Source organism: Alligator mississippiensis, chromosome 10 (assembly GCF_030867095.1).
Source record: "Alligator mississippiensis isolate rAllMis1 chromosome 10, rAllMis1, whole genome shotgun sequence".
NCBI lineage: Eukaryota > Metazoa > Chordata > Crocodylia > Alligatoridae > Alligator > Alligator mississippiensis.
Window position 1 is genome coordinate 70,325,551 of NC_081833.1, and position 26,649 is coordinate 70,352,199.

General features: G+C 42.2%; 1 protein-coding gene across 4 annotated transcripts in view; it reads left to right on the forward strand.

Moving 5' to 3' along the window:
- Positions 1-26,292, forward strand: part of CMIP (c-Maf inducing protein) — a 168,555-nt gene extending 142,263 nt beyond the window's left edge. For 2 of the 4 annotated variants that reach the window (XM_019488221.2, XM_059713899.1), the window contains exons 11-21: positions 7,488-7,553; positions 8,595-8,621; positions 9,055-9,103; positions 11,771-11,896; positions 14,845-14,961; positions 16,762-16,902; positions 17,896-17,943; positions 18,668-18,814; positions 20,299-20,404; positions 21,378-21,448; positions 24,413-26,292. In XM_019488221.2, coding sequence (XP_019343766.1) covers positions 7,488-7,553; positions 8,595-8,621; positions 9,055-9,103; positions 11,771-11,896; positions 14,845-14,961; positions 16,762-16,902; positions 17,896-17,943; positions 18,668-18,814; positions 20,299-20,404; positions 21,378-21,448; positions 24,413-24,466 — 952 coding nt within the window. In that variant the 3' untranslated portion in view covers positions 24,467-26,292. The remainder of the gene's footprint in view (positions 1-7,487; positions 7,554-8,594; positions 8,622-9,054; positions 9,104-11,770; positions 11,897-14,844; positions 14,962-16,761; positions 16,903-17,895; positions 17,944-18,667; positions 18,815-20,298; positions 20,405-21,377; positions 21,449-24,412) is intronic. The other 2 variants (XM_059713898.1, XM_006273964.4) reach the window with 1 other exon arrangement.
- The last annotated feature ends 357 nt before the right edge of the window (positions 26,293-26,649 follow it).

Sequence of the window (26,649 nt, forward strand, 5' to 3'; positions counted from 1 at the left end):
CGCTGTTTATGTCCATGTGGTCCTGTAGAGCTGATGAATTGGCCACCCTGGAGAATGAAGCCCACAGAATGGATACAGCCCATGAACAATGGGCACACCAAAACCAGTTGGAGTTTCCTACAACTGTCTTGCTAACATGGCCCAAGCCAGCTGGTATAAATCGTAGCACCAGTGACCTGAGTGCTTCGCCATTCCCATTCAGGCCCCTCACTCTGCTGAACTTGAGGCACTAGACTGGGACTCAGGAGCCTGGCTGCTATTCCTGGCTTTGCAACGGACTCGCCAAGCAACTTTGGACCAGTCACTTCACCTCTGTGCTACAGTTTCCCCATCTGTATGATGGGCATCACTATTCTGAATTCCTTTGTAGTGTGCTGTGGGCCCTGTGGATGAAAAGCACTAGAGAAGAGCAAGGGATTATTAGTGAGCTGTTAATAGTGTTGTTAACAGTGTCCTCTCTGGGGCTGGGATTTTTCCTCAGACCCTTGAACAATGTGCAGTGAAGTCCATTTCAGCTTCCTTAGAAATGGCGAAAGGGAAGGGAGGGAAGAACATCCCAGCAAGAAGAAGATACTAATAGGTTATTTATTATGAACCCACAGTCATCTAGGACTGGATTAGAGGTCTCAGTAGGCAGTTGCTAAAATAAGGTCCTTATTTATGTTTGGCTTACGGTTATTAATAAGTTGCTTAGCATTGAATATAATTGTTCTTTTAGGTGTCTGACTCAATACACCATCAAAACAATACAGTCACCAATAATAATATCTTTCTTACATAATTAACTTGGGGCAGCAAGGAGTAATTTTATTTAGGTTTATTTTAATTATTCAGAGTCTGACAAATAATAATCCCATAACAATATGTTCAGCAGAGCACATTTCTCGTTCTTCTCTCCCCTGGACACAATCCACTTTTGAATAAAAAACCTCAGAGACTGATTAAAATTGAATAAAAGCTATGTAGTGACCTCTAGATACCTCATGCTTGTTGAAACAGAAGCCTGAACACCTGTTTGACAAAATTTGGCTCTAAACAAGCTTGTTTGCATCTTCTACTTCTGTGATAAAATCAGGAGCATTTGAGGATCCAAATAGGTCCCTTTTTAAAATTCACCTGAGTGGCAAAAAAGTTGTCATCCAATAATAAATGAAAAATATTCTTATTGCTTTACAGAAAGTGGTAGATGAGCAGAAAAAATATATTGCATTCCAGTTGACATTGTCACTTTTTCAAAAACTGTCCAAACTACAGCAGGTAAGCAGGAGCTTGGACAGATTTTGAAGAATCTATAATGTCAACTGGAATACCTTACATTTTTCCTCCTTCAGTGATGAATCAAGTTTTGTCAAATAGATTGTAGTAGATCCTGGACCTTGCCAGTATGGTCGATACCACTCAGCCCCTCCTGAATACCAAGTAGTCTTGAATGTGTACTTTGAAGCTGATTGAAGTGTTGTAGCTCAAAACATTCATTCAGAGTATCTGGGAGTTGTTTAGCATTGTCCAGTTCCAGTGTAATGATGGTGTTTCCCTTTCCTGTATAGCAAAAATTGTTTCTTTTGCTTAGCAGTGCATAGAGCATGTTTACTGCCTGATGGTCATTCTCCAGCTGCAAAACTATAGGTAGGGACACATTTGATGGCAAACAATCCGGTATCGCTTCTCCAGATGCCCGCAGTTTGACCAGCTTCAGGCTGCTGGTAGCTGTGCAGCAGTCTGCAGAATTGCTTGGGCTTCAGATTCGTCAGGAGTTCTCTTTGGAAATAAGTATGTTACAAAAATATGAACAGAAGGGAAGAAAATTGTATCCCCAAAGTCCTGTTTCTGATAAAATCTGGCATCCACCTGGATGATAAATCAGTGGAACTAGAAGGGAAACCAGCTGCATAAGCAGGAGCTGCTGAGAGAGGTGGCAGCCACTATGGTGATAAATTTCCAGCTACCATCTTTGCTCTTTGTTAGTGTGATCCACGATTGTCCCGCAGGTGCCAAAAACCTGTGCTACTGACTTAGGCTGTACATGTAACATGTACAAGTCATAGTGAATCTGCAGGGCTGCCTGCGCAAGCCTGCACTTCTGCTGACTGCGCTATATATCTTCTGTGAACACTAGAGGACTTGGCGTTCCAGAGCTGTCAATCCGGCACCTTTCAGCAGCACTAAATTTTGCTTTCTATATAACAAAACACTGCCGAATGTGCAAGGCTCGAGGCTCCTTCCCCCACAGCACTAGCAGCATTGTATTACTGATTCCAGCGAGAGCTGGGTAAAGTGATTTCATGCCCGCCAACCCCAAAGATACGATCCAAGTCAGGATCAATGCTGTCCAAGTCTGGCTGAGTTTAGACTTGTGGCCTCTGGTTCAGGGATCATCTTTCTGTTCAATACTTAATTAACTATCCAGGAGATGTTGTTGCCTAGCTGTGTAATGGCACTGCTATTAGGAGAAACAATTTACCGCCAAATGGACAAACACACCTTGGAGTTTGCTGTCTCCTAATGATAAGGGCAATGGTTCTCTCCCTGCAACCCTCTGCTGTGCCTTCCTCAGCCTTCTCCGCATTCCCCTATATGTCAGTGCCATATAGCGAATACCCCAAGCGGATTCTCTGATCCTCTGTTTATCAGGGTTGCCCGGGGCTGCTAATATGTTTTGGATTGTTTGGGCTGCACATGACATACGGGCGGATTTTCATTTTGGTGAAAGGTGATACCAGGGAAGAAAGAGTGTTATGTCTACAGGCAGATAACAGTGATAGCCCTAGGGCAAATGCAGTTTAGGCAGGGATTATTTAATTATTATGGTTGGCTAGCATTCTGGACAGGCGTGTTAGGCATTTTTTGGAGAAGTATAGCTGCTTGCAGTGTCAGGCGATTGCTCTCTCAGCCTCCAGTGGCTAGCACTGACCACTAGCCTACTGATGGCTTTTTGTGAACTCAGCAGGGCAGGAGCAAATGAGGATCATCATGCTGATAGCACTGATTTCTTGCAAGATTTAAAATGTTGAGTGGAAATCCTGAATAATGTGCATTCCTGTGTCCCCTGTGCACTGTCCCTCCAACAGCTCTTTGCCTGGCTGCCTGCAGTGATAGTTAACATCCCACAAGGACACTGGTGCTTTTTCTTTCCCTGCTTTAAACCATCCCTGCCTTGTTCAGTAAGGTTTGAGTTTGGCAGGCACCAACAAAAGAAAATCGTGTGAACCCAGGCAAGAGTGCAAGCAGCCGAGGTGATCTGTAGAGAGCATTAGAAGAGGGAAGGGACACATTGCAGAATTCTAATAAGCTGTAGTCAAGACTTAGCTCATACAAGCATTGCCCGTAAGAGGCTAGAGAATGAGATCGGATATGAGTGTGTGCCTCAGTTTAACAGTCAGACTTCTTGTGTGGCCCATTTCTAAGTGTTTCACTTAAGAGAGTCTTCTTGTCTTCAGAGAGAATCTGGTCTATTTTTCTGCTCTGTCATAGGCTCCCATTTACCCAGTGGCATGTGCTGGCTACAGTAGATAATATCCCAGCTTTTAAAACCGAGTCAAAGATTTTGTGCAGCATCTCAGTCCATTTCTGCAATGTCTCACTCTCCCTTAAGTCATTTGTAAGCGGCTTCCCCCTCTCCCACAATTCTCTTTGGAGACTGGACACAAAAAAAATGGATCAATGCAGTTGGAGTAATCTCCACTCTCCCCATTTCCCAAGAAAGGATTTTCAGTGTTAAACAAGTTGAGATGTCAGAGGGATTCAAAGCATTGAGACTCAAAGTGGGGGTGAGTCTTTAACCTTATGTTGGAAAAGACCTTTTTAGTGCTTAACTCGCTTGCATTGTGAAGGAGCTATGCATTTCTTAAAGCCAGCCTTTTGACCTTGGGTTCAGTCGTGATTAAAGGTTTGCTATTCTTACGGGTAGTACCTGCCTCATCGAAACGATGTGCCTTTCGTGTAAGATCACTGGTCCAGTGACAAGTTATTTTCAAAATGTAGCTGCTGACTGAATATGAACTGCAGACAGTGAATGAATATTGGCTGCAGCCATGATCAGCTTGAGATTTGTCTGCCTTTGTGCAGAAGTTTGGTGATTGCAGCAAAGGACTCCTGAGACGAATTTCTGTGTCTGCTGCTGGCTGTATGGTGGGTGTCACTGGACCTCTGGCCCCGGTTCACCCTACTGTTGATGAGGGAGAATAAATATCTCTGTTGTAAGACTTTAATTAACTTAGGGAAAGCCTCGAATGAAATGTGCTGGGGGGTTTTTTCTTGGCTTTATACTTCCTAGCATGACAGCGAAGTCCCTTCCCTAAGGGCTGCCATATTTTATGGCATTGATGGAGATGATGGAAGACTGGATCTACTCTCAGAAGAATTTCTTTGCTAGGCCGTGTTCTTCTGAAGCACAAAATGGAGCGGGCAAACAAACAGCAGTGCTTTATGTCTGTTGACTGGTAGTGCTGAGAGCGCTAAACCAAAGCATTGTGTCTTTGGAAGAAACCTTGTGAATCGGAAATTGCAAAGCACAGTACCAGCAGTAGGCTTGGTTCTGGTCTCTCACTGGTTTTTAACGGTAGCTCCCCATACCTCAGTGGAGTTGTTGCCTTTTTTCACCAGTGTGACCGAGAGCAAAGTTAGTCCTCGTGTCTTTTAGAATTACCGACATAGGCATGGGGCTTTCTGTCTTGGAGCCCTGGAGCTTGACACATGATATGCTCTGTGCCTCAAATGCTAAAGATAACAAGAGGATAATAAACAAGTTGGATTTATTAGAGGACATAGCCAGGATTCTCAACCGGTTGTTTGGGGTCCTGGACACAGCCTGGGGCTAGGGTTCTCCACCTGGACCAAGCCATATCACTTGCTCAACTGATCTTCTTTCCTTAGTTGCTACCTTGCACCCAATTCCTTTGACTGTTGTTTGACAGATGCACCCTGAGAAAAGAAGTCTGTAAATCAGAAATAGTTTCCTTGAACTCTGTATTAACCACAGAATTTGAGACATTTTGCCTGCTGGGAGAGGGATTTCAGGACCTACCTGGAAAGTAGATGCGCCAGGGTTTCCACTGACAAGAAGTAGGCAGCAATCTCTGAAGCATAGAAACCAAAAGCATATGTCTTTAGTTGTCTTCTTCCCTCCCCCGACCTTTGTCATAGGAAGGCCTTGTGTCTACTGTAAAAATCAAACCTTGGGTTTCTATGTGATATTTTGGTGGCTGCTGCCATATACTATGTGGCTAGCTCAAGTCATAGTCTCTTGTAGCAGTTGCGTATGCATATTAAGACTCCCCAGGGGTTTATGATGCATGTTAACGCTAAAGGACTAGAAATCATTGCCGAACATAATACTAGATTTTTCAATGCATCATGCTCTTGGCTATAATTTTTATTTCTCTCTCTTATTGGCTTTAGGTGGAATTTCTTTAGCTTCTCATATGTTTGTCAGTAATACTTCCATATTCACGGCTCTGCCACTGTTGTTGCCTTACTGGATTGCTCTTTGCTGTGTGTTAAGTACATCTCTTAACAGCTGTGGAAATCTCTGGTTTATATGTGACAAGTTGACCTGGCCCTGCTCAGCAAAGCTGATACTCTTCAGTCTTCTTTTCTTTCTGGGCCAAATCCTTGTCTGCTCTTTAGTATAACTGCATGATGTGTTCCTGTGTGTATTTTATCTAACTGTGTTCCAGTGCTATCGGTAGATGCTGTGTATCTGAGTATGTTACACTTTGTTCCTTCCTAAAGAGACATCATCGTTTCATGCCAAGTTTGAAATGCTGATCTCCTAGCTTTTAGAACCTGAATCCAGGAGATAAGTGCTAAGAAGCTCTTTCTTGCAATCTTTTTCAGATCAAAAAAGTCTCATGTTGGGAGCTCGCTTTGAGCTCAGCCTATGTCTAGTTTTGTCTTGGAACAGTTTCTGTAGTTCTTACTAATAATCAGAGGCCTAGTACACAGATTAAGGAAATGGGGCTCTTTATATCAGTCATCTTTAAATCAGGACTCTGGGTTTCTATTTCCAATTCTGTTACTGATTATAAAGTTGCCTCAGCTCTGTGTTCTTTATTTTATTCATCTGTAAGATGATAGTAGCAACTCTTTGCACAGGTGTTTTGAGGCCTGCCTACTTAATATTAATGAATTAGTAATTATCAGATCATTTGAAATGGGAAATGCAGAGTATTTCTCTTACAAGATAAGGCATACCACCTTCCACCCACTGACCAGCCCACTTGCAGGTAGATCTAGGGCAGTGGTTTTCAAACTTTTTTAATTTGTGGACCCCTAAAAAACTTTGAATGGAGGTACTGACCCCCTTGAATTGTAAGTGTGGATATTCACATACTTTTTACAGATCATAGTCTTTTCTTGTGGACCCCTTAGACATAGTCTGTGGACCCCCAGGAGTTTACAGATCACAGGTTGAAAACCACTGATCTAAAGAATATTCCATATTCATACCTCACCAAAGAGGTTGCCTTCCTCTTATCCCATCTCCACAAACATCCTTCTCTGAATAGCACCTCAGTGAATGTCACCTATGTCTATAGATCCTGGAGCTGAATATAAAATGCGTCGAGTAGGATATGTGATGAAGACATTTTACAAAGGGAAGGCAGTTCCACCAGTGAATTCTTTCCCTTTTCTTGCAGGACCAGCTCAAATTGAATGCTTTTCATTTGCCCCCTTCCTTTTACCTGTCACCCTCACCTGCCCTCTCCCCACCCCTACAAAGAATACTTTCTTTTCTCTTTTCTTCCCTTGCAATCTAAATAATCTCTCAGTCCTTGTCCTCTTTAAATTGCACCATCCCCATGTGCTTACTACTTCAGTTTTTTTGGGGTTTTTTTAGGCATACTTTGGAGCAAAGATTATGCCCTTTTATACCACTGGTTACATGCCACTGTTGTTCAATGGAGAGGCAGCTTTTTGGAAAGAGAAGGAACAAACAGTGTCTAATGAGCTGTGAACTGTGTGCAGCAAGTATTTGGAAATGGCACTGGGTAACATTTGCAAAAATCTTGAATTAACACTATATAACTGTTCTATGAAATAGGTTGCAAAACGGCAGTCAGTGTGTGTGGACCAAAGAGGAAGAAGTCTGTAATTTGGTCTCCTGTCACCTACCCCCCAAAAAGGGAAAAAAGATCTAATTAAAGTTCAGAATGGAGCTGTAAATAACAGGGGCATAGTAATTGCAGTTTAGGGTTAGATGAAAATATTAGCAATTAAATGCTAACAGGTATCGTAAATGATGAAAGTCTTTACATCGATACGCAGGAGGTCTGTATTGGAGCTGAGACATGAATGCCAGAGTTAGTGCGTCACACTGAAGAATGCGTGGAAAACAGATGGGCAGTGTCCCCTTAAGTCAATAGAAAGCCTCAATAAAACAAGGAGGTGGTTAACCTCTGACAGTAAAAGTCTTTTGATCCATTGAGCCAACAGCCAACAAATTCTGTCAAACACACACTGTGCTATTAACAGTATTCATCTTTCAGGTCAGATTATGACGACTGGAGACCAGCGCTGGCCAGTTTGCTTCAACCTATCCCATTCCCCAAAGAGTAAGTTCATAATAAATGAATGGTTATAGAGTTCCTCTCATTGTTTTAAGGTGACATGTCTTATGTCAGTTAGACTGTGTGATAGGGGAGACCTTGGCTTTTTTTTTTTTTTTTACAAGTCCAACTGCATGTAGCTCCAGGCCACAAAAGGTGGAGGGGTACAAAAAATCTTTCTTTCTTCTGACTTCCCCATTTTTCAGGGCAGTCCTGAAGGGGAAAGGCCAAGTGGATAAAGAATACAAATGGGGGGATGGGAAAAGCAAGTGACTTGCTGGACCGAGGCATTTTACAGACCTGGTGAAGTCTTCAACTGTTCCTATTATAGTGTTTGGATTAAGTGAAGATGCTGCCCTGCCACCTCAGAAGCAATCAGGCTCCCTGAGGAACCTATTAATGAGCATCAGTGTTTATAAAATGCAAATCTCCCAGGGCAAACATTACAGTCTTTAATTGTACAAATTGCTGGCTTATCATGCCCCCCCAGTGACCTGGTGCCTTGCAGCGGAGAGGTTTAACTCCTCAGTGCCATGCTACCTGGGCTACAGCAAGGCAGTGGCATCATTTACCTGAGTCAAACTTCCCAAGGATCCCATGGGGGAAAGTAAATCAGTACCATGATGCAACAGACTTTATCGAATGACCATTAATTGCTTTGCTGATGTACAATGCTAATTAGCTGTGCAGTGCAATTAAAGAATGCACCTGGTTCATTGACGTATCTAAAATCCTGTTTACAAATGTAATTTCCATGGCTAAGTCTTAAAGTCCTTTACTCACTTTCCACTGACATAGACCGCCCATGGAGGTTAATGAGAATTGTGCCTGACTTCGGCCTCATTAAAAAAAACTATGATGCCTTGTGTACATACCCATTATTACCGGCTGGATGAATGGAAGGGTTTTTAATTGTGATCTGTCCAGACATACTATCCTGTTCATGTCATTTAGGCAGTAGTTGCTTGGTGTGTTTATGGAAATAATTTGGAAAGAAACACAAAAAAAAAAAAAAAAATTCTTATAGCTTTCTGCTTTTAATTTTAGGGCTCTTGCACATGAGAAATTCACAAAGTAAGTGTGTGTTTACTTAAACTACCTTTTGGAAACAAGTCTGTGCTAGGAAAGACCTGTCATTAAGTATCATATCTCCAACACCTTTGTCCGTGGGGGTCTGAGAACATACTTTTTAGCGATAAAGTTGTGTGGTTTACTTTGTAATTTACTGCAGCAACAAGAGTCCAAGGACTAAAGACATTTGATACCAACAGAACTTACAAAACTGTTTGTCACTGTAGATCACTGAAATCTTTCCTAGCCTATTTTAAATAGGCACCGTCCTTGGCAATTGCTTTTAGACCTCATGCTTCCTTCCTGTAAATGCTGTTCAGCTTGTTTCTCTATAAACTGCGTAAAGATATAAATCATTTAAAGTGTAATGCAAGGGAAATGTGACACCTGCATGAATTCTCTGGCCAATCGACTGTTTTCTTTTGTCTCTTTTAAGGGAGCTGAAATATGTGATTCAGAGATTTGCAGAAGACCCAAGGCAAGAGGTAAGCCTTTCCAGTATAAGTAGTGTCACAATCCAAGGGACTGTGAGTGTACTTGTCAAAACATTCTTGCGTTAAATAGCACATCCCCAAACACTGTGTAGTTCTTAGTCTACTGCCCTTGAGTCACCTCTCGAGCTAAAATGCATTCAAAACATAGGCTGCCTTATTATGAATGGCTTTTTGCCTCATGTATAAACATGCACTCCGCCCTGTTTGTCTGAGATTTGGTGATGTCTCTGCTTTGAAGTAAACTGCAACCAGCAAGAATTATTTTCCTATTTTCTGTCGAATCCCCATAGACTCTTTCCTCCTCTCTTGAAAAGAGTAAAGCAGCAAGCTCTGGATCCTGTCGTTTCCCAAATGAAAAGTTTTGCCTTAGCAGCATTTCAGTTTCAGTATGTGCAAATGACCATGGGTCTCCTGAATTAAGAGGAAAAAGGGGGAGGATGTTACTGGAATTAGTGCATAGCTATTGCTTCAGGACAGCTAACTGCTTCACAGCCACATGTGTAACTTTTTAACATAATCAGCTACAACTGAGTGGGATTGGGCCTCTCATCTCCATTAATTTTCTATATCAGTACAAAGTGAAACAAGATACCCCAGAACTGCGGGCTGGGAGCGGGCTGAACCTGCATTACAGTCATTACCCAGAATTTCTGACAAGCTCTGCTTTAGATTTTGTGCGCCAAACTTTGGTATAAGCCCCTAATCTCCAGTAAAGTTATGCTGCAAATGAATTTGTCCCTGGATGGTTACATGCCTAATTGAAAGCTAATTGGCACCACCTCCCCCAAATCAAAAAGCTAAAATAAAAAAACTGTTCATTGAAAAACAGAAAATTATAATTGTAACTGTGCGCCTTCCTGTCTGCTCCACAACAATCATAGAATCAGAAAAAAATTAGGGTTGGAAAGGACCTCAAAAGGTCGCATCTAGTCCAGCCCCCTGCTCAAACCAGGACCAGCCCCAACTACATCATTCCAGCCAGGGCTTTGTCAAGCCAGGCCTTAAAAACCTCCAAGGATGGAGACTCCACCATCTCTCTGGGTAACTTGTTCCAGTGCTTCACCACCCGCCCAGTGAGAGAGTTTTTCCTAAAATTCAACCTAAACTTCCGTTGCTGCAACTTGAGTCCTTGTTTTGTCATTTGCCACCACTGGGAATAGTCCAGCTCCATCCTCTTTTAGAACCACCCTGCAGGGAGTTAAAGGTTGCAATCAAATCCCCTCTGTCTTCTCTTCTTCAAACTAAATAAACCCGGTTTCCTCAGCCTCTCCTTAGAAGTCACATGCTCCAGCCCCCAAACCATTTTTGTTGCCCTCCTCTAGACTCTCTCCAATTTGTTCACATCCTTTCTAGAGTGGGGGGCCCAAAACTGAACACACTACTCCTGATGTGGCTTCACTAGTGTAGAATAGAGAGAAATAATTACTTCCTTTGGCCTGCTGGCAACATTCCTACTAATGCAGCCCAGGATGCTGTTAGCCTTCTTTGCAGCAAGGGCACACTGGTGACTTGTATCCAGCTGATTGTTCACTGCAGCTCCCAGGTCCTTTTCTGCAGAGCTGCTGCCCAGCCAGTCAGCCCACAGCCTGTACTGGTGCATGGGATTGTTCTGCCTTAAGAGCAGGACTTTGCACTTGTCCTTGTTGAACCTCATGAGATTTTATTTGGCCCAATCCACCAATTTGTCTAGGTCTCTCTGAAGCCTAGCCCTACCCTCCAGCATATCTACTACACCCCCCAGCTTGGTGTCATCCATGTTCTTGCTAAGGGTGCACTCTGTGGCATCTTACAGGTCATTAATGAAGATATTGAACCAAATCAGCCCCAGGACCAACCCCTGGGGCACTCCATTTGATACTGGCTGCCAGCTACACTTTGAGCCATTGATTACTACCCATTGAGCCTGACAATTCAGCCAGTTTTCTATACACCTTACAGTCCATTCATCCAATCCAGTACTTCCTCAGCTTTCTTGCAAGAATGCTGTGGGAGACGCTATCAAATGATGGTATCAAAACAATATAGACCTACAAAACCTACAATGAAAATTGCAATTCTGGGTTGGAGTTTGGATTACAAAGTTCACAGCAGCTTGTTTGAATTTGTTTGTGTTCCCAATTTCTACCTTCTCCGTTTCTGCGGAAGTCTTTTTATTGGCTTCCTTCCCTCCCTGCATCTGGCGAAGTTGCATGGCAGCAGGAAGAATACCAGCGTTACATGATTAGAACAAGCAACCCACAATCCAGTCACTTCTGCTTTTTGAATCACACTAGAAACTCAGACACACACCGTGCTGAGATCCTGGGGGAGAAGCTCAGAATGTTACATCTTCTTTGCTTTCAAGCAAAAGGAACTGTTTTCAATGAGGCTCCATTTGGGTAAAGAAAATGCAGAGGGCTATGTAGTTAGTGTTAGAACCCTCCCACCCCTTGTTTATGCTGGGAGGGCCAATTCTGTTGAATGATGCAAAAATAATTAATTTTCCTACAGCCCTGTCAATAATAATATTAACCCTTCAACTCCCCCTCCCCCCAAAAGGTGAAAAGCAATCCACCTGCTTTGCTGCATTGCTACTTCGGGGATGTTGTGTGCTATGCAGGGTATGCTGACAGTACCGGAGGGAACCCTAATGTTCCAAGTGTCTTCTTTCTCGGGCAGGTCCACTCGTGTTTGCTGAGCGTGCGGGCTGGCAAAGATGGCTGGTTCCAGCTCTACAGTCCTGGGGGCGTGGCCTGCGACGATGACGGAGAACTGTTTGCCAGTATGGTACGTGTCTGCAATAATGTGAGTTTAGCAAGTTCTTTGCAGTAAATAGCCAATATATAGCTAGTGAATGGTAGCTTTGTTCCTGGTTGTTAAAATGTTGACACTGCAAACCATGACTCAGAATTTGCCAGTAAATTAAAATGATGATACAACCAACTGAAATCCATTGTTCTCCCTTTTAGTGGCAATTTGGCTTATATGCAGACTATGTGGTAACCAAAGACCCATCCAGTAGCATTTAAAGATCATCAATTAAGAACCTTAAACAATCTAAAGAAAACCCACGAATGGTTTAAGATAACACATAGAACTACATGTTTCAGCCATGCTGCCTTACTCACGTAATGCCTGAGTACCCTCATGCTTTTGCACAAACAAACTGTGTTTGCATGCCCAGTGGCTACTTATAAAATGCCAGTCTACTTCTGTGTGCAAAGTGACTAACCACACATGCTTGGTTTTGAAAATTTGGCCCCTTTCCTGGTATTGCATAGTAATTATCTAGCGAGTGTTTTACTGTATATTATCCCAGCGATCTGACGATTGAGAAAACAGTCAGCTGAGGGAGCCTGCTCTTGACACCCAGTACTGGTGTTTTCAGCCTCAGGATTATAATTTAGCACAGGATTTCAAACCAAACTGAAACATTTAAAACAATAGTAAAATACACAGAAACTTGGCATTTCTTGCGGGTTTCCCTGCTTTCATGTTTCCTTTCAATTGAGAATTGTGATGAGAACCTTGCTTTGCTGCCCTTTCTTGTAACTAAGAGGGGAAGGATGGCCTTGGAGTTAGGGTAGTGGATGCAAGAGACCAGAGTTCAGTTCCAAGTTCAGGCACATACTTCCCGGATGACCTTGACCAAATTCTATGAATTGCACTATGCCTCAGTTCCCCAAGGTGAAGTAAAAGTAACATCAAGCGTTTTCTGACATTTGTTAATGCTACAGTGAATTGACTTGCAACAGAATCTAGATTCCCAAACCTTTTAAAAAATGTTACCCCTGGGCCATATAAAATATCTGTATGCCTCTAACTATACAGTTACTGAAAATTGAGCTGGTCAGATATTTGAGGAATAGAATTGTGGTCAAATACAGTTCAGTTTCTTCTCTTTATGAACAGTTCTGGCCAATCTCAGCCCCCTTAATTTATTTAAAAAAAAAAAAAAAAAAAACTTAAACGAATTCACTCCTCTTGAGAAAGCAGTGTGATTTCATGGTGTTTACAAGCACAAGGAGTTGGTTTTCACAAGACAGCCCAATGCTGCTAATTATACCTTAATATGCAGTAATCTGTACTCTTTGCAAGGATGTTGATAAATACTTAAAGAACTACTAACGACTAACTGCAAAGCTTGAAAAACATCCTGTTTAGAGATGGTTTGTATGCTAACCTCCGTGTCAGTACTAGCTTCATTCTTTAGAAAAAATGACAAGGACATTTGTATGGAAGTGAGATCTTTTTGGCTTGGATGTCTCCTTTTAAAAAGGCAACATGAGCAGATGGACGCTTAGGAAACAGAGATATTGTGTTCAAGGAAAGTCCTTGCTAATAATGTAATGAAGGAAGAAAAATAATACAGTAGCATATGATCACCTCCATACCCAGAATCATCTTCTACAGTAGGACTGTTTTCCATGAAGCTTCAGCAGCTTTTTAACTCAAGCAGGTATATTGCACTTAATGAAACTCAGGGTGCAGTTCATAACATGGCTTTCCTCTAAAACATCTGAAGCCACAAAATGCTGCACCATGTGTAGAGTCTGTCTTTTTTTTTTTCCTCCCCAACTACTCCATAGTGTTCTTTGAATTTTCACACACATACGCACAGACTCGAGTGCCTCTGCTCTTAACAAACCCACGCTGTAAAGGGTATGTAAATGATGTAGCTGCTGTGCAACAGCATTGCTGCTGGCTCCAGGGCTCCAAGTACATGCTCTGCCCAGTGTCTGCACAGCTCATCAGAAATTGAGAACTCCTTCATGTGGCTCTTTCAGGAGTGGGCTGTTGGGTTATTTCTAGTGAAATAGCCATGAGCATTGTATGTGCAATAGCCATGAGCTAAAAATCATGGATTCTCCCACAGTCAATTCCAAAAGATTTGTAATTAGAGGGAAAGCATTGCTGTTCTCTGTTAGGAGAGGCTAGATTATGATTGAATTGTCCAGGTGGCTTTGCACTCCAACCATTTGTACACTTATGGTGGGCTATTCCATGATGTTCCCAAGAGGTTTGAGATTGGTCGTAGAATATGGAAATTGGGATGATTAAAAATGAACGAGGGACCAGTGACATCTTTTCTTCCGGGGGAAAACCTAAGGAGAAGAAAGCAAAATGTGTCACCTGAATAGTCAGGTATAGGGAAACTCCCCAGGTTGTAGTACAGCTCAGTACTTTGTGGAAACCTGTCTTTCTCAAGGCACTGCTGTCTCCCCGTCACAATTGGCCACTTCTGTAGGTTCACCCCTTGTTTGCTGGGTCAGGTGGTGCTGCTGCTTGTCACCTTTTAGGTCAGGTGTTCAAATCCTGGCAGATCAGTAGCAGTAACCAAAAGTCGTTATTTTCTATACAGCCATCCAGTAGCCTGATCATAGCACAACCCAACATAATCTGAACTACCTAAAGAGAAGCTCAGTTAGGAATGAGCACAAAAACCTGCATTCGAGCTGCTCTTCTGAACTTTTTGATGATTCTTCTAGAACAGGGCTCAGTCTAGTGGCAGCATTGTTGAAGGAAGATTTGACTGATGTCATGGGGAAAACGGAAGGCTCCTCCTGTATTATCCCTTCGGCTTTGTCATCCATATATTGACAAAGGACCACTGCCCACAATAAAGCTGTCTAAGTATTACAAGCTCTGCAGGTTGTGATTGCATTTTCCTGGGGCTTGTGGCAAAGTTGCCCATGCTGGTTTGACTGTTTGGCAGCACCATTCAACAGTCTTCATCTCTCCTCCTCATACAGGTTCACATTTTAATGGGGTCCTGTTATAAAACAAAAAAGTTCCTGCTTTCGCTGGCTGAAAACAAACTTGGTCCCTGCATGCTGCTGGCTCTGAGGGGCAACCAGACCATGGTAGAGGTAATGCCTGGTGTAACAATCCAGATATGTTTTGGGAGGGACGTATGTTGTCTGAATTCTTTACTGCCCTTCCCTAACCAAGAGCTAATGGAATTACAGAAGCATTTAGCCAAGTTTAGCTATTGCATAGTCAAGCGAAACAATAGTGGGGGAAGTTATGTTTTTCTCGATTATGTGGTTACCATGGAATATTGTTGTTCTGCATGAGATACGTGAATGGTGGGGAGTTGTTTTCTTAACTGTAGACATTCAGTGGGTTTGAACTAAGGAATGGCCGGGATTGCATTGGCTGTGGGGAAAGGGCAGGGAAGGGAGGCAACACCATCAGATTGTCCATTGTTTGCCTTAAGTGATCCTTTACCTTTAGTGTCACGCTTGAATTACTCCTGGTTAGCCTAGGCACAATCTGGAAAGATGTCCCTCTGTTTTTTTCTTGTCAGGGAGGCTTTATCTTATCTGAGGAATTGCTGAGACCCATCACTGTGATACAGTTTTTCTAAGCTGCCTTCTCCCTCCTCCTGCTCTCATGAAATAAATAGAGAAGGGCAGGAGGATTGATGAGTTTTAATAGTCTCTCAAACTCCTCTCATGACACTGCAGATTAGGTGACTGCTTACTCAGAGAAATAGAAATAACCAGGCCGAACTGTCCATCATTAGCTCTTTGTTCTATGTATCCTCCTCCGCTGCCCTGTAAAACAGATCTGACGCTCATTATAGGAGGGGGGAGGAAGACTGTAACAGCCACAGTAACCAGGAGGAATTTTGGTCTTGCAGCTGATGGGGCAGGATTAACACAATGCTAGGGCTGGGGTTTCAAAGGGAGATGCCAGGCATCATGAGAAATGAATGGACTGTGTCACTCTCAGACTCTAGCTATCTGATACCCCTCCTGCATGTCAAAACAAATCATGCTGCTGTCTAGTTCAGTAGTGTGAGAGAGGCTGAAATACAGGCTGCAGGACAGAACACAACTTTTTAAGGACATTTGGATGTCCTTCATGACTTAGATATATACAGATCTAGCCCAAATCTCCATCCACCATTAGGAAATGGAAAGTATGGCTCACATGTTCTTAAAGAACATTTGAAACTGCATTGGTGCAAACAGCATCCTGGTAAAACCATTCATGTTCACATCTACATTTATGTGCCCCAGTGTACACAGCCAGTGCATGGATTGTTTTTCTTGCACTGTTAGTGCTGTGGGTGCCTGTTAGAGAAGGCTTCTTTGGAAATGGTACCATGTGGTTTGGTTTAAGAGGAAATACAGGGTGAATTGGCAGGTAGCAGGGATTTTATTTGTTTTATCATCTTATTTCATTTACTTTCAATCACATTAACTCCCTATATTTTATTCCCTTCCAGTGATAAGGGGGTATACTGTGCCACATGAGTCTTGATGAAGATACTTCATAACTTTTCAAGCTTGAATTTAATAGTTTAAAACAGATTATTTTTAACACCAAAAAAAATCAGTAAAAAGGTGGAGGGAGAACTAATTAAATAATTATAAAGCAGTGCTAGTGAGGAAATGAATGGCTGAAGGGAACAGCCACTGAGGAACAGGCTAGATGGGCACGATTTCAGGGATTGAAAGTCATTCTTTAGCTAAAGTTAATGCATTTTAGGGTCAGAATAGATCATTAGATTATCTAGTCTGATTTGCCTAACACTGACTGTCAGATTCCATTGATGGCTGTTGTAGCTAGTTTGGGGCATTCACTACCATCAAAGTTTTCAGAAGAAATTAAACACAAAGCTCCAATCTGAATGTTCTTCTCTTTCATTGTGTTGCTAGATTCTTTGTTTGATGCTGGAATACAACATCATTGACAACAATGACACACAACTCCAGATCATCTCTACCCTGGAAAGTACGGACGTGGGAAAGAGAATGTATGAACAGCTGTGTGACAGGCAGAGGGAGTTAAAAGAACTGGTATGTTGCCCTGCACGCAATATTGTCATAGCACATAGCGGTCTGGACTCTCCAGAAATGGAGGTACAAAGGAAAGGCAACCAGGGTGTGAAATTCCGGATGAACAACAGGATGGGAACTGTAATCGGAGGATTTTACTGTACATGTGTCTGTTGTGTGATATTTATTCATGTGTTTGATCACATATAATACTCCTGAATGATATTCAAAACCCGTTAAGGATCAGTGTAAAGATCAATGGTAGAATTTAACTATATTCAGTTTGTCACTTCCTGTTACCCTTTTACATAAGGGTGACTTGTGGGTGCCCAGACAGCCTGGCATTCCTCAGTGCTTTGGCATCCACATCATTTTCTTTCAAGATGCAGCTTTTGGGCACCTTTCAAGCCTCAGATAGGGCTGGGGCTACATTAAATAGTCTGGTGAGTTTTTGAGATTGTGGGTTTAAATAAAGCTGGCTAATGAGTTCCACATTTCAAACTTCCTGAAGAAGGGTGAGATTGACAAATTCAAGGGGGATCTGTTTCACAGCCTACCTCCCATTGCACATGTGTATATATACCCCTCTCTCTTCCCCACCCCTCATGTCCTGGAACAGAACAAGCCTGGATTAACTGTGACTTACATAAAATAAAATAAGGGCTCTATCCCTGTTCATACTCCTAACACAACTCCCCAGGAGTATTTCATTTAGGGTGAGACTGACTGCATGGTGCCTTATTAAACCCAGATTGAATGTCATTCTGCATTACACCAGTGAACACCAACTGGTTGAGTAAAGGACTGCCCTCAGCAGCAGCAAGCCTGTCTTTGTCCCATTGCTTAGGAAACTCAGGAAAAGTTTAAATAATGCAAAAAAAAACTGGGCAAGCTGGTGGGAGGATTGACAAGAAGCTTAGGAAGTTGGGTAGGGTTTTCTCTGGCCCTGCACTGGATGAGGTCTCATCTGTGGAACAACAGCCCGGATAACCAAATCATGTTTTGTTGTTACAGCAAAGAAAAGGTGGCCCCACGCGGTTAACACTGCCATCCAAATCCACAGTAAGTTCATCTGAATAGTAAGTGCAAAGATGTGTCAGTCCAGTACACAAGGAGGAACTGACGCGACAGCTTCAGCAGTTTCAAAAGGGGGAGTGGTCGGGTGTTTCACCGACTTGTTGACAGAACCAGGGGCTCCACAGGGAGGGCAGACTTCCACTCTTAGCTCTGCAGGGTGGTTTGCAAAGCCAATGTGAGCATCAAGTTGCCAGGTTTATACTAGTGCCCATATCTGAAATTTATGGCAGAATCCAATTTGAGAGAATTTTACAGAAAACTGAAGCAAACATCTAGTCTAGTTCTGGTTCTTACATATTAGTTTGAAACTGGCTATCATAGTTAGTCAGCTACACAGTCGGTGGACAGGCTGCATCCACTGAAGTGAGTTCATTGACCGGAGCGTCATTTGAATCTCAAAGCTGAAATGGGAGGCGGGCGGTAAATGGGTAATCTGGGTTCACTCTGACAACGAATCCCGCATTGTTCATAATCGTATGTATGGTCAGAAGATTCTGCGTCTTCTAGCCCCATGTTTCCAGGATGCATGAGGCAATCCCACCACAAGCATTTAGCTGTTTGCCAGGCAAACAGAAACCTTTCTGTGCCACGCTTTCTTACTGTAAACAAGTGGCTTAGTTGTGCAACTCTTGCTGGTTAACAGGACTGGTGATGCTATGCAGATGCTTGCAGGCTTACCTGCCTTAAGCAACATGCTATTTGCTTTCAGGATGCAGACCTTGCCCGCCTACTGAGCTCGGGATCCTTTGGAAATCTGGAAAACCTCAGCCTGGCCTTTACCAATGTAACGAGTGCCTGCGCTGAGCACCTCATCAAACTGCCTTCACTCAAGCAGCTGAACCTGTGGTCAACTCAGGTATGTGCTTTGCAGACAGAGGCACAAAGAAGGAACTGACACTGACTAATTCCGAAATTGCAGGTTACGTCAGCTGGAGCACATGTGAAGAGGCCTGCGTAGAGTGCATTTGCCTTCAACCTAGTTTTACACGCTGTTTTATAGTTTTACTTGATCGGGGGGCCATTTTCTTTATAGAAGGCACTTTTTCATCCTGCAGGCTAAGTGCTGCATTGGAAAGCTCTGCAAATATTTTCTTGAATGCTGAAATGGATTTGCTGTTGTTATGTCACACCTCTTTAGTGATTGTGACTTGTAGACAGTTGAGTGGTTCAGTTTGATTTTGCTGAAACCACATTTTGAAGTGGATTGTTGCTCTGTCCTGGATGTACTTCTGCTTTCATCCAGTTAAGTTCTTTGAATCATTTATTTTCCTTATCTGACCAATCACAATTTCAGCAATCCAGGCCGCATATAATATTCAAGGCAACTGTAGTGAATCACCAGCAAATTCTGATAAATCCAGTATTAAAAAAAATAAGAAGAAAACCCAAATATGAGGACTCTGTAATCTGCTTTTGGTTATTTTGTAAGCTAAAAGAGGAAAAAATTATTGAAAAACTATTCAGAAATTAATCAGAAGAGCTCTTAAGCCCTATTTTTGCCCCTACGTTTGCTTGAGTAGACTTATTTTTCCTAACATTATTACCACCTGTCATAGTGGGATTATTTCCCAGCATGGCCCCAAGAATCCTTGTCTTCAGTTTCTTAGAATTATTTTGCTATTTTGTTCCAAATAGTTTTGCAACCCACAGATTTTGTGTGCAGGGGGAAATGGCACATTCAACATTATAGAAAAAGTTTCACCCAAATTTGCAAATGTTTTGATTTGTGGTTTCTGGAGCTGTTTCTTGCTCAAAATGAGGAGTTCAGTTTTTAGAAGAAAATGCTCCCTTTTTTTTTTTGTTAAAATTATTCCGTTTTTATTGAGAACAGCTATTGCATCATTTAGCTTTTGATTTTGAAGCAGTTATGGTTCCTCTTAGTTTATAAAGTTAAATGGATCAGTAAGACAATTAGCGGGTCATTGTTCTTTTCACCAAAGCAGCTAATCGGTGCAAGCTGTGTTGATTTTTTTTCTATGATGGGGTTGAGAGCTGGGCTGAGACTGTTTACCCATTTTACACGGGCTTTGTGGGAACGCTCCCAGGTAAGGGCTAAATTCCAAGGAGACAAGCCAGTGGGAGGAAAGATGGTGAGTTGTGGCTCTGGCTAGAAAATTGGTTGTGACCTTGGACCAGCCACTTACTCTCTGTTTGCCATCTCTGAAACATGGAGAATAGCATTTCATCCTTCGTTCTGTCATGTGAGAGGATGATTAATCTGGGGTGTGGTATTGAAGTTTTGGGTACAGCCCTTGCTCCAAACATTCCCTCATCCCAGCAGAATTACTTGCTGAAAGATGTTGTGCGTGTTTTCTAACTGAGCTTGCTTGCGCCCCACAGTTTGGAGATGCAGGTTTGCGGCTTCTCTCTGAACACCTCACCATGCTGCAAGTGCTCAACCTGTGCGAGACTCCCGTCACAGATGCCGGACTGCTGGCACTTAGTTGTAAGTGTTCAAAATAGACTAGAGGGGGAACGCATACGGGCTCAAACAGAAGGACTGCAGTGCTGCCACAAAAACTTTGCAGCAGTGGCTAGAGAGAGTCCAGGGTCTCCTCCACACTAAAATGTCCTCCAAGGGGGAAAATATGTCCAGATTTAGTGGTGAAAGTCAGCTCCAGGTGCAGAAAACCAGACCTGGATGTGAACCACCTGAACTCTTGGAACAGGCATTCAGTTGGTCATCCCAGCCTGGGTCCTCCTCCTCTTGTAGTAATATTGATGTAATTCATTCCCATCTTGTGGTCTGATCCAACTGTTTCAGAGCTGTATGGCTTCTTTTATGTTCCTTACTGTGGATATGTGGGGACATCTTGGGGCACAAGTTGGTGTGTAGAAAAAAACCACTACAAGTCAATTGGGGAGATTAGCCAATTGCAAGGGAGGTTAGTATTGCCTGTATTATACTGTTCCTACATTTTGGCAGGTGAGACCCCTGATCTTTTTATTTATAAATATTAGAGGTAAAAAGAAGAACAAAGGTTAATAGAACCAGGAGGAGGAACCTCCCAGCCAGATAGGAGAGCCCAGAGTGCAGGTAGACAGGAAAAAGAAGAGATCAGCACACCTTTTCTGCATAGTGTGAGCGCCAGCACAGTGAGGACTGACATCATTCAGAATGCCGTACAGGCAATCCATGGTCTTAGGCATGGAAGGCATTCAATTCAGGAATGTTTGAATTCCTAGAAGTCAATGGAAGTTATGCCCAGGCTTAAAGTTGAGGGCTCTTCTGGAATAGGGATGTTTCCTTGAGGTGGGGTCAAAATGCTGATTCCTTCATCTGCTGTTATGTGCTTCATGCAGCCTGATACTGAGACCTGTTCTTATATCAAAACTTTTTGGATGTACATGATTTGATGCATGAACTTTTGAAATGTTACAGGTCTGCACCATACCCATAAATATGTTTTCTTTTTCAGCTATGAAAAGCCTGTGTAGTCTAAATATGAACAGCACCAAGCTTTCAGCAGACACTTATGAAGATCTCAAGGTATTTCAGTTCATAAGTTGTGTTTTAAGAGCTGAGAAGTTTCCAGTGAATACTGCCAGTGTCATGTGGTGATACATCATGCAAAGAAAATAGGATGTTCTGTAGCCAGCCTTAGACCACAGAAGTGTCATACAGTCTTCTGCTTAGATGGATGATAGGAGAGTTGTAGTGGTGTAGCTGGGATGGTCCAGGGAACACGCAAGAATTGTCTGGTGATATCTTTTACTAGGCCAACAGTGGTTGGGAGAGAAGTTCAACAAGCTTTTGGGCACACAATATTTTTGCTCAAATCTGGGAAAGAAACAGATTCAGCCCCAGCTGAATAGGTAAAACCGTGACTGTTTTTTAACTGCATTCTGTAAATGAAAATAGTCGCTTAAAGCAGGGGAAGAATACGGTAGTGTTTTTGGTCCCCATCCTTGGCCAATTAGCACGGTAGTCTTGCTTGAAGAAGGTGATGTTCTGTAGTTCCACAGCAGTGGAGAAATAGTAGATTTGGGAGTCCAAGGCAAAGTTCAGATATCTGTTTGTCTGGTTGAATGAAGCATCTACAAGCAGAGTCTGACAGACTATGGTTTACATCACATACGGCATATTGTGTAGCCATATTGTGTTTTTTTGTCTGGACAGGGAGAGGATGGGGTTCATTCTGGTGAAACTTGACCACAGAAATTGCACACAGGTTCTGTGTTTACTGACTCTGTATTAGGTTCCACATCCAATCTGCTGATTAAATGAGCAAAAGTTGACTTTTCCTACTGCCAGCAGCTCTCATGCCAACCTCACTAATGATTTATTGGATGGTTGTCACAACAGAATCTGATTGACTATTCCAAAGCTGTGCGTGCAGTGTTAGCAGGATTCAAATCAACACAGGCTTGTTTAATCGGGACATGAAGGGGCTATGACTTGATCAACAATTCCAATATGTATTCTGAGGTGCCTTCTTGAGTAGGAGTCTGCTTTACATAGAGACACCTGCGCAGCCCCTGCGGTGGTTATGAGCCGTGTCTGTTGCTCAGCATTGTTATGGTGACTTTGCAGCCAATGTGGAATGAAAATAATATAGGTGAATGCAGCATCAGGGGAGGGGCTATCATCTAGGGAGCATCTGAAATGTAAAAACCGCCGATGACTGTGTGGACTTTTTCTTTACTTGGGTCCTAAGTGAGTCATATGCCCAGAGTCTCGCTTTGCAAACCCAAATACTCAAAGTGAAATTCTGCATTTCACTGACTGATACATTCGGAGATTGACTCAGGCTGCTCAAAGAGGTCACGCACCTGCGCTGAATTTCAAACTCAAGACAAGTCCTGAAACTTTACGTTTAGCTGGCATTTGAGATTCATTGCAAACGCATGTCCTTGATCGCTCCCTGGAGCGAGAGCTCTGCCAGGCTGGTAGCATGTTTCAGGAACTTCATTTGTAAGCACATGCATATGAATAGGTCATTTGCATTGGCATTAACACAGTTGCACTTGTATGAGGTACTTTCCTAAGCAAATGATTAGTTGTGTGTCCTTTACACACAGAATTATGATTATTTAAACTCAGGGCTGTCTTCCTGAAATCAAGTGTGTTTAAAAAAAAAAAAAAAAAAAAAATTATAGAAGATATTATCTGGTCCTGCACTTGCCCTGGGCTTCTTCCCCCCCACAACATTTTCTGTGGTTTTGAACTCACATTTTCCTTATTTGGTTCTCCTCTGCTCTGATGCTGCATCAAAAGACCACACAAGCAGCCCACGAAAGTGACTGTACAGGGCAAACAGCGACACTTTCTATGTACAGAGCGTCACCAATTACAGCAGATTGAACAAGCCAAAAACGCAGTGCTTTTCTCAAAGGGAAACGATTCTGCAGCATATAGCTTGTCCTTGATTGTGTGTTTGTCAAGAAAAACTGTCCAGACCTCCGAGCATGTTTCTACCATTCTCCTGGTTTCGATGAGTATTAAACATACAAGCCAGTATAGCAGGGATGACATTTCCTCTCCACTCTGGCCTCAACCCCACCAAACAAACATGCTTGAACATACACACGGACAGATTCAACCAGAAGATAAATTATCACTCACTAGAATCGTTATTTCCCCACTGAAAAATTATCTGCTGGCAGTGTCTCCCTCACATCAAAATACATGTGTGCATAAATCTAGCTTTGAGGTAAATATTCTTCCCATGAACTTCAACAGCTTGGTAGTGCCCTAATCTAATTAAATGTGTTTGGTTTTGGACAGTTGTACCATTATAGAAAGAGGGCTTGGAAACGCAGTTGATAAGTAATAGTACAAAGAACCTAAATATGATCTAATTTACATCTGAATAAGTCAGAGGTATAGAGTTCTATGCCATTCCCTTTTACAAGTAATTCAGAAAATCAGGATGAAGCCAAAAGTTATTAATATTTTCTGGGATCTTTATAATACATTGAGTGGAGAAGAATTAGGCTTTGATACAGTGCAGGGGGCTGAGGAAAGAGAGGGCTGGGGTAGCTGGGTGTTATGTGACTGCAGCGTTCTGAGTTGCTATTCAAAGGGTTTTACAGAAACCACTTTTTGCTGCTTGGCACCATAGGAAGTAAAGAGCAGGGACCTAATCCTGACTTTGCACCAGTGTAAACCCACTGACTGAATAGTCATTTCTGGTTTATCCTGGAGAGTCTTAAGACCAGAACCAGGTCCCATGTGCCTCTGAACTTGACTGGCTCATTTCTTCTGGAGAAAGTCCCTGGTGCTTCAAGCTCTTACACAGAAAGTACTTAACTCTGTATTGAACAAGGCTCCTCCTGCCTGCATTAGAGGCCCATCTGTGTGTTTGCAGTATCAGTCAACATGCCTTTTTGGGGTGACTATTTTGGTTCATCCCATATGCCCGTCCTTGCAGTGCCGGCTTGATGCAAAACTTCTTTCAAGTCCTGCAGCCTTATCATTCATTCTAATTAATCTTTTCCCTCTTCCACACAGGCTAAATTACCCAACCTGAAAGAAGTAGATGTTCGCTACACTGAAGCATGGTGAACTCTCTCTGTCTCTCTCTGTCTCTCTCTTTTAGCTTCTGGCAAGAAGAAAAAGATTTTTAAAACGAAACCAAATCCCAGAAAACACCTTTTGGCTGTAGAGCAGTGAGTTCTGGGACTTCGATTCTAGGAGTTGTGGTTGTGAGATAGAGGAGTCGCTTTGTGTGGGGGAGGGGGAACTGAGCGCGCCCAGACCCTGCCTGATTCTTTCAGCTTCATAATTTCAAAATCAACATAACTTAAATTGAAAAAACAAAAAAGACTTTGTAGCAGCAAGAGGAAAAACACCCTTTGTGGATTTACTTTGCTATTGTGTTTTACAACATGTGGAGAAAAAACAAAGAACACAGCCATTTCTTGATATTAATTGGGTTTCTTTGCCTGGGGGTTGTCCATTAGGAGCTCCATCTCCATCATTTTGGCTCCAGGAAAGCCAACCGCAAAGTACCAAGAGAAGAAAAAACAAAACCCCACATGAGTTGCACCTCTCCCGGTGTCCTTGCAGTTGTTATGCAAAGTAATTTTGTTGTACATAAGATTTACATAATGCACCTATTTAAGAAAATGGTTCACAAATTACAGGTCTGGGACCTGTCTTTTATTTATGAATTGTTAATTCTTTTACCCTTTTTTGCGTATAGTACTGTATAAACTAGTTTGCTGTCTTGTTGTTGTTGTTATTATTTTTTAAAAGGAAAGCCCTCCTTGATGAATTGCCTTTTAGTAATGCATACTGTATTATAACCTCTCTCTGTCGGAGCATTCACCCTGTTGCATTTCTGATTTCAAAATGCCTCAGACATCATCTAGTCAGAAGGAAAAAAAATACATGTATAAAAGAGGGCATAGGGAGCTGGGGTGGGAGAGGCAAAGAGATGCCTACAAAGCATAAATCTCCTTCTGGAAAGACAGAAATCTTTCTCTAGTTCTTTTTAGATCCTGTCAGGTGTAGGGGTTTGGGAGGTAGGGAACCCGGATTGTTTGTTTTACCAATGGGATATTTACAAAACTTTGTAGATTTCACGAGTCGCCTCGGTTGTTTTCTGTTTACGTCCAATATTTCAAGCTCAAGTTCTCCTGCCCCCCGGTCCACAAGCCTATTCTTTTCCCTCTCCCGCCCTCTTCCCTTCCCTTTTTCATCATGCACGCATTGTTTTGCATGTCCCCCTTGGGAGACTGAGAAAATAACATTGTCCCTGATTTGATAGTTCTGCCCTATCTGTAAATGTGACCACTACTTATTTCCAAACCCTTCTCCACAATTGCTTAGAAAATGATTTTTTTTTTAATTGTGGTTTGTTTTATAAATATACTGTTGGATTTGTTTTTCATAATGAGCCTTTGTACAGAGCGGCATCTTTTTTTGGTTAATTTTCTCTCTTGGCTTATCACCGTTCTTTTATTCTTCAGCACCTCGAGATTAACATACAGCCAATATAATTTTTTTTATATATGAATATATATATATTTAATCTTATTCAGTGGAAGCCAAGCTTTTTTGTTTTGTTTTTGTTTGAGGTTTTTGTTTTTTACTTTGTTGCTAGTAGATAGCCTCTGCCCAAAATTTTTTTAAAAAAAAAACAAAACAAAACAAAATGAAACAATTGGTTTAAGTCTTAACTCATGTAGTGTGCCAGATTTTTTTCCCCTCAAGTCCCAAACTGTATGAAAATACAGTGCAAGAAGAAAAAAGAAGAAAAATTATGCCAACTTTTTTCCTTAGCACTATTGCTTTTACCGATGGTTTACTACTCCTGTTCTGTAGCTGTGTACAAAGAGATGTGAAATAATTTCAGGCAAAAATAAACTGTAAGTGAATATCTTTTAGCTGCGTGCTTTGTGCTTTCTTTGAATAAAGCTCTTGTATGAGCTGACGGCGTGGGAATATTTTGGGAGATGCTCGGTACTTACTAGTGAAAAGGGCTGGGACTTGAGAAGTCTATTTAATACCCAGCTCCCTCTTAGTAAAATAATTCCTGGTTTGGCCATTTAAATGGTATGCTCATTGAGTCTGGGGCTGGCTTTTACCAAGGGCCCCTTGCACAGTGGGGCCGTGATTTCACTGTGGGGCTTCTGGGCACTTCTGTAATATAAAAATGACATTAATAAAGGTGATGGGCACTAACAGAGGAACCCAAATGGCCAGAACACAACCTTGAAGGAGCTGATGCTTCACTTCCCTTG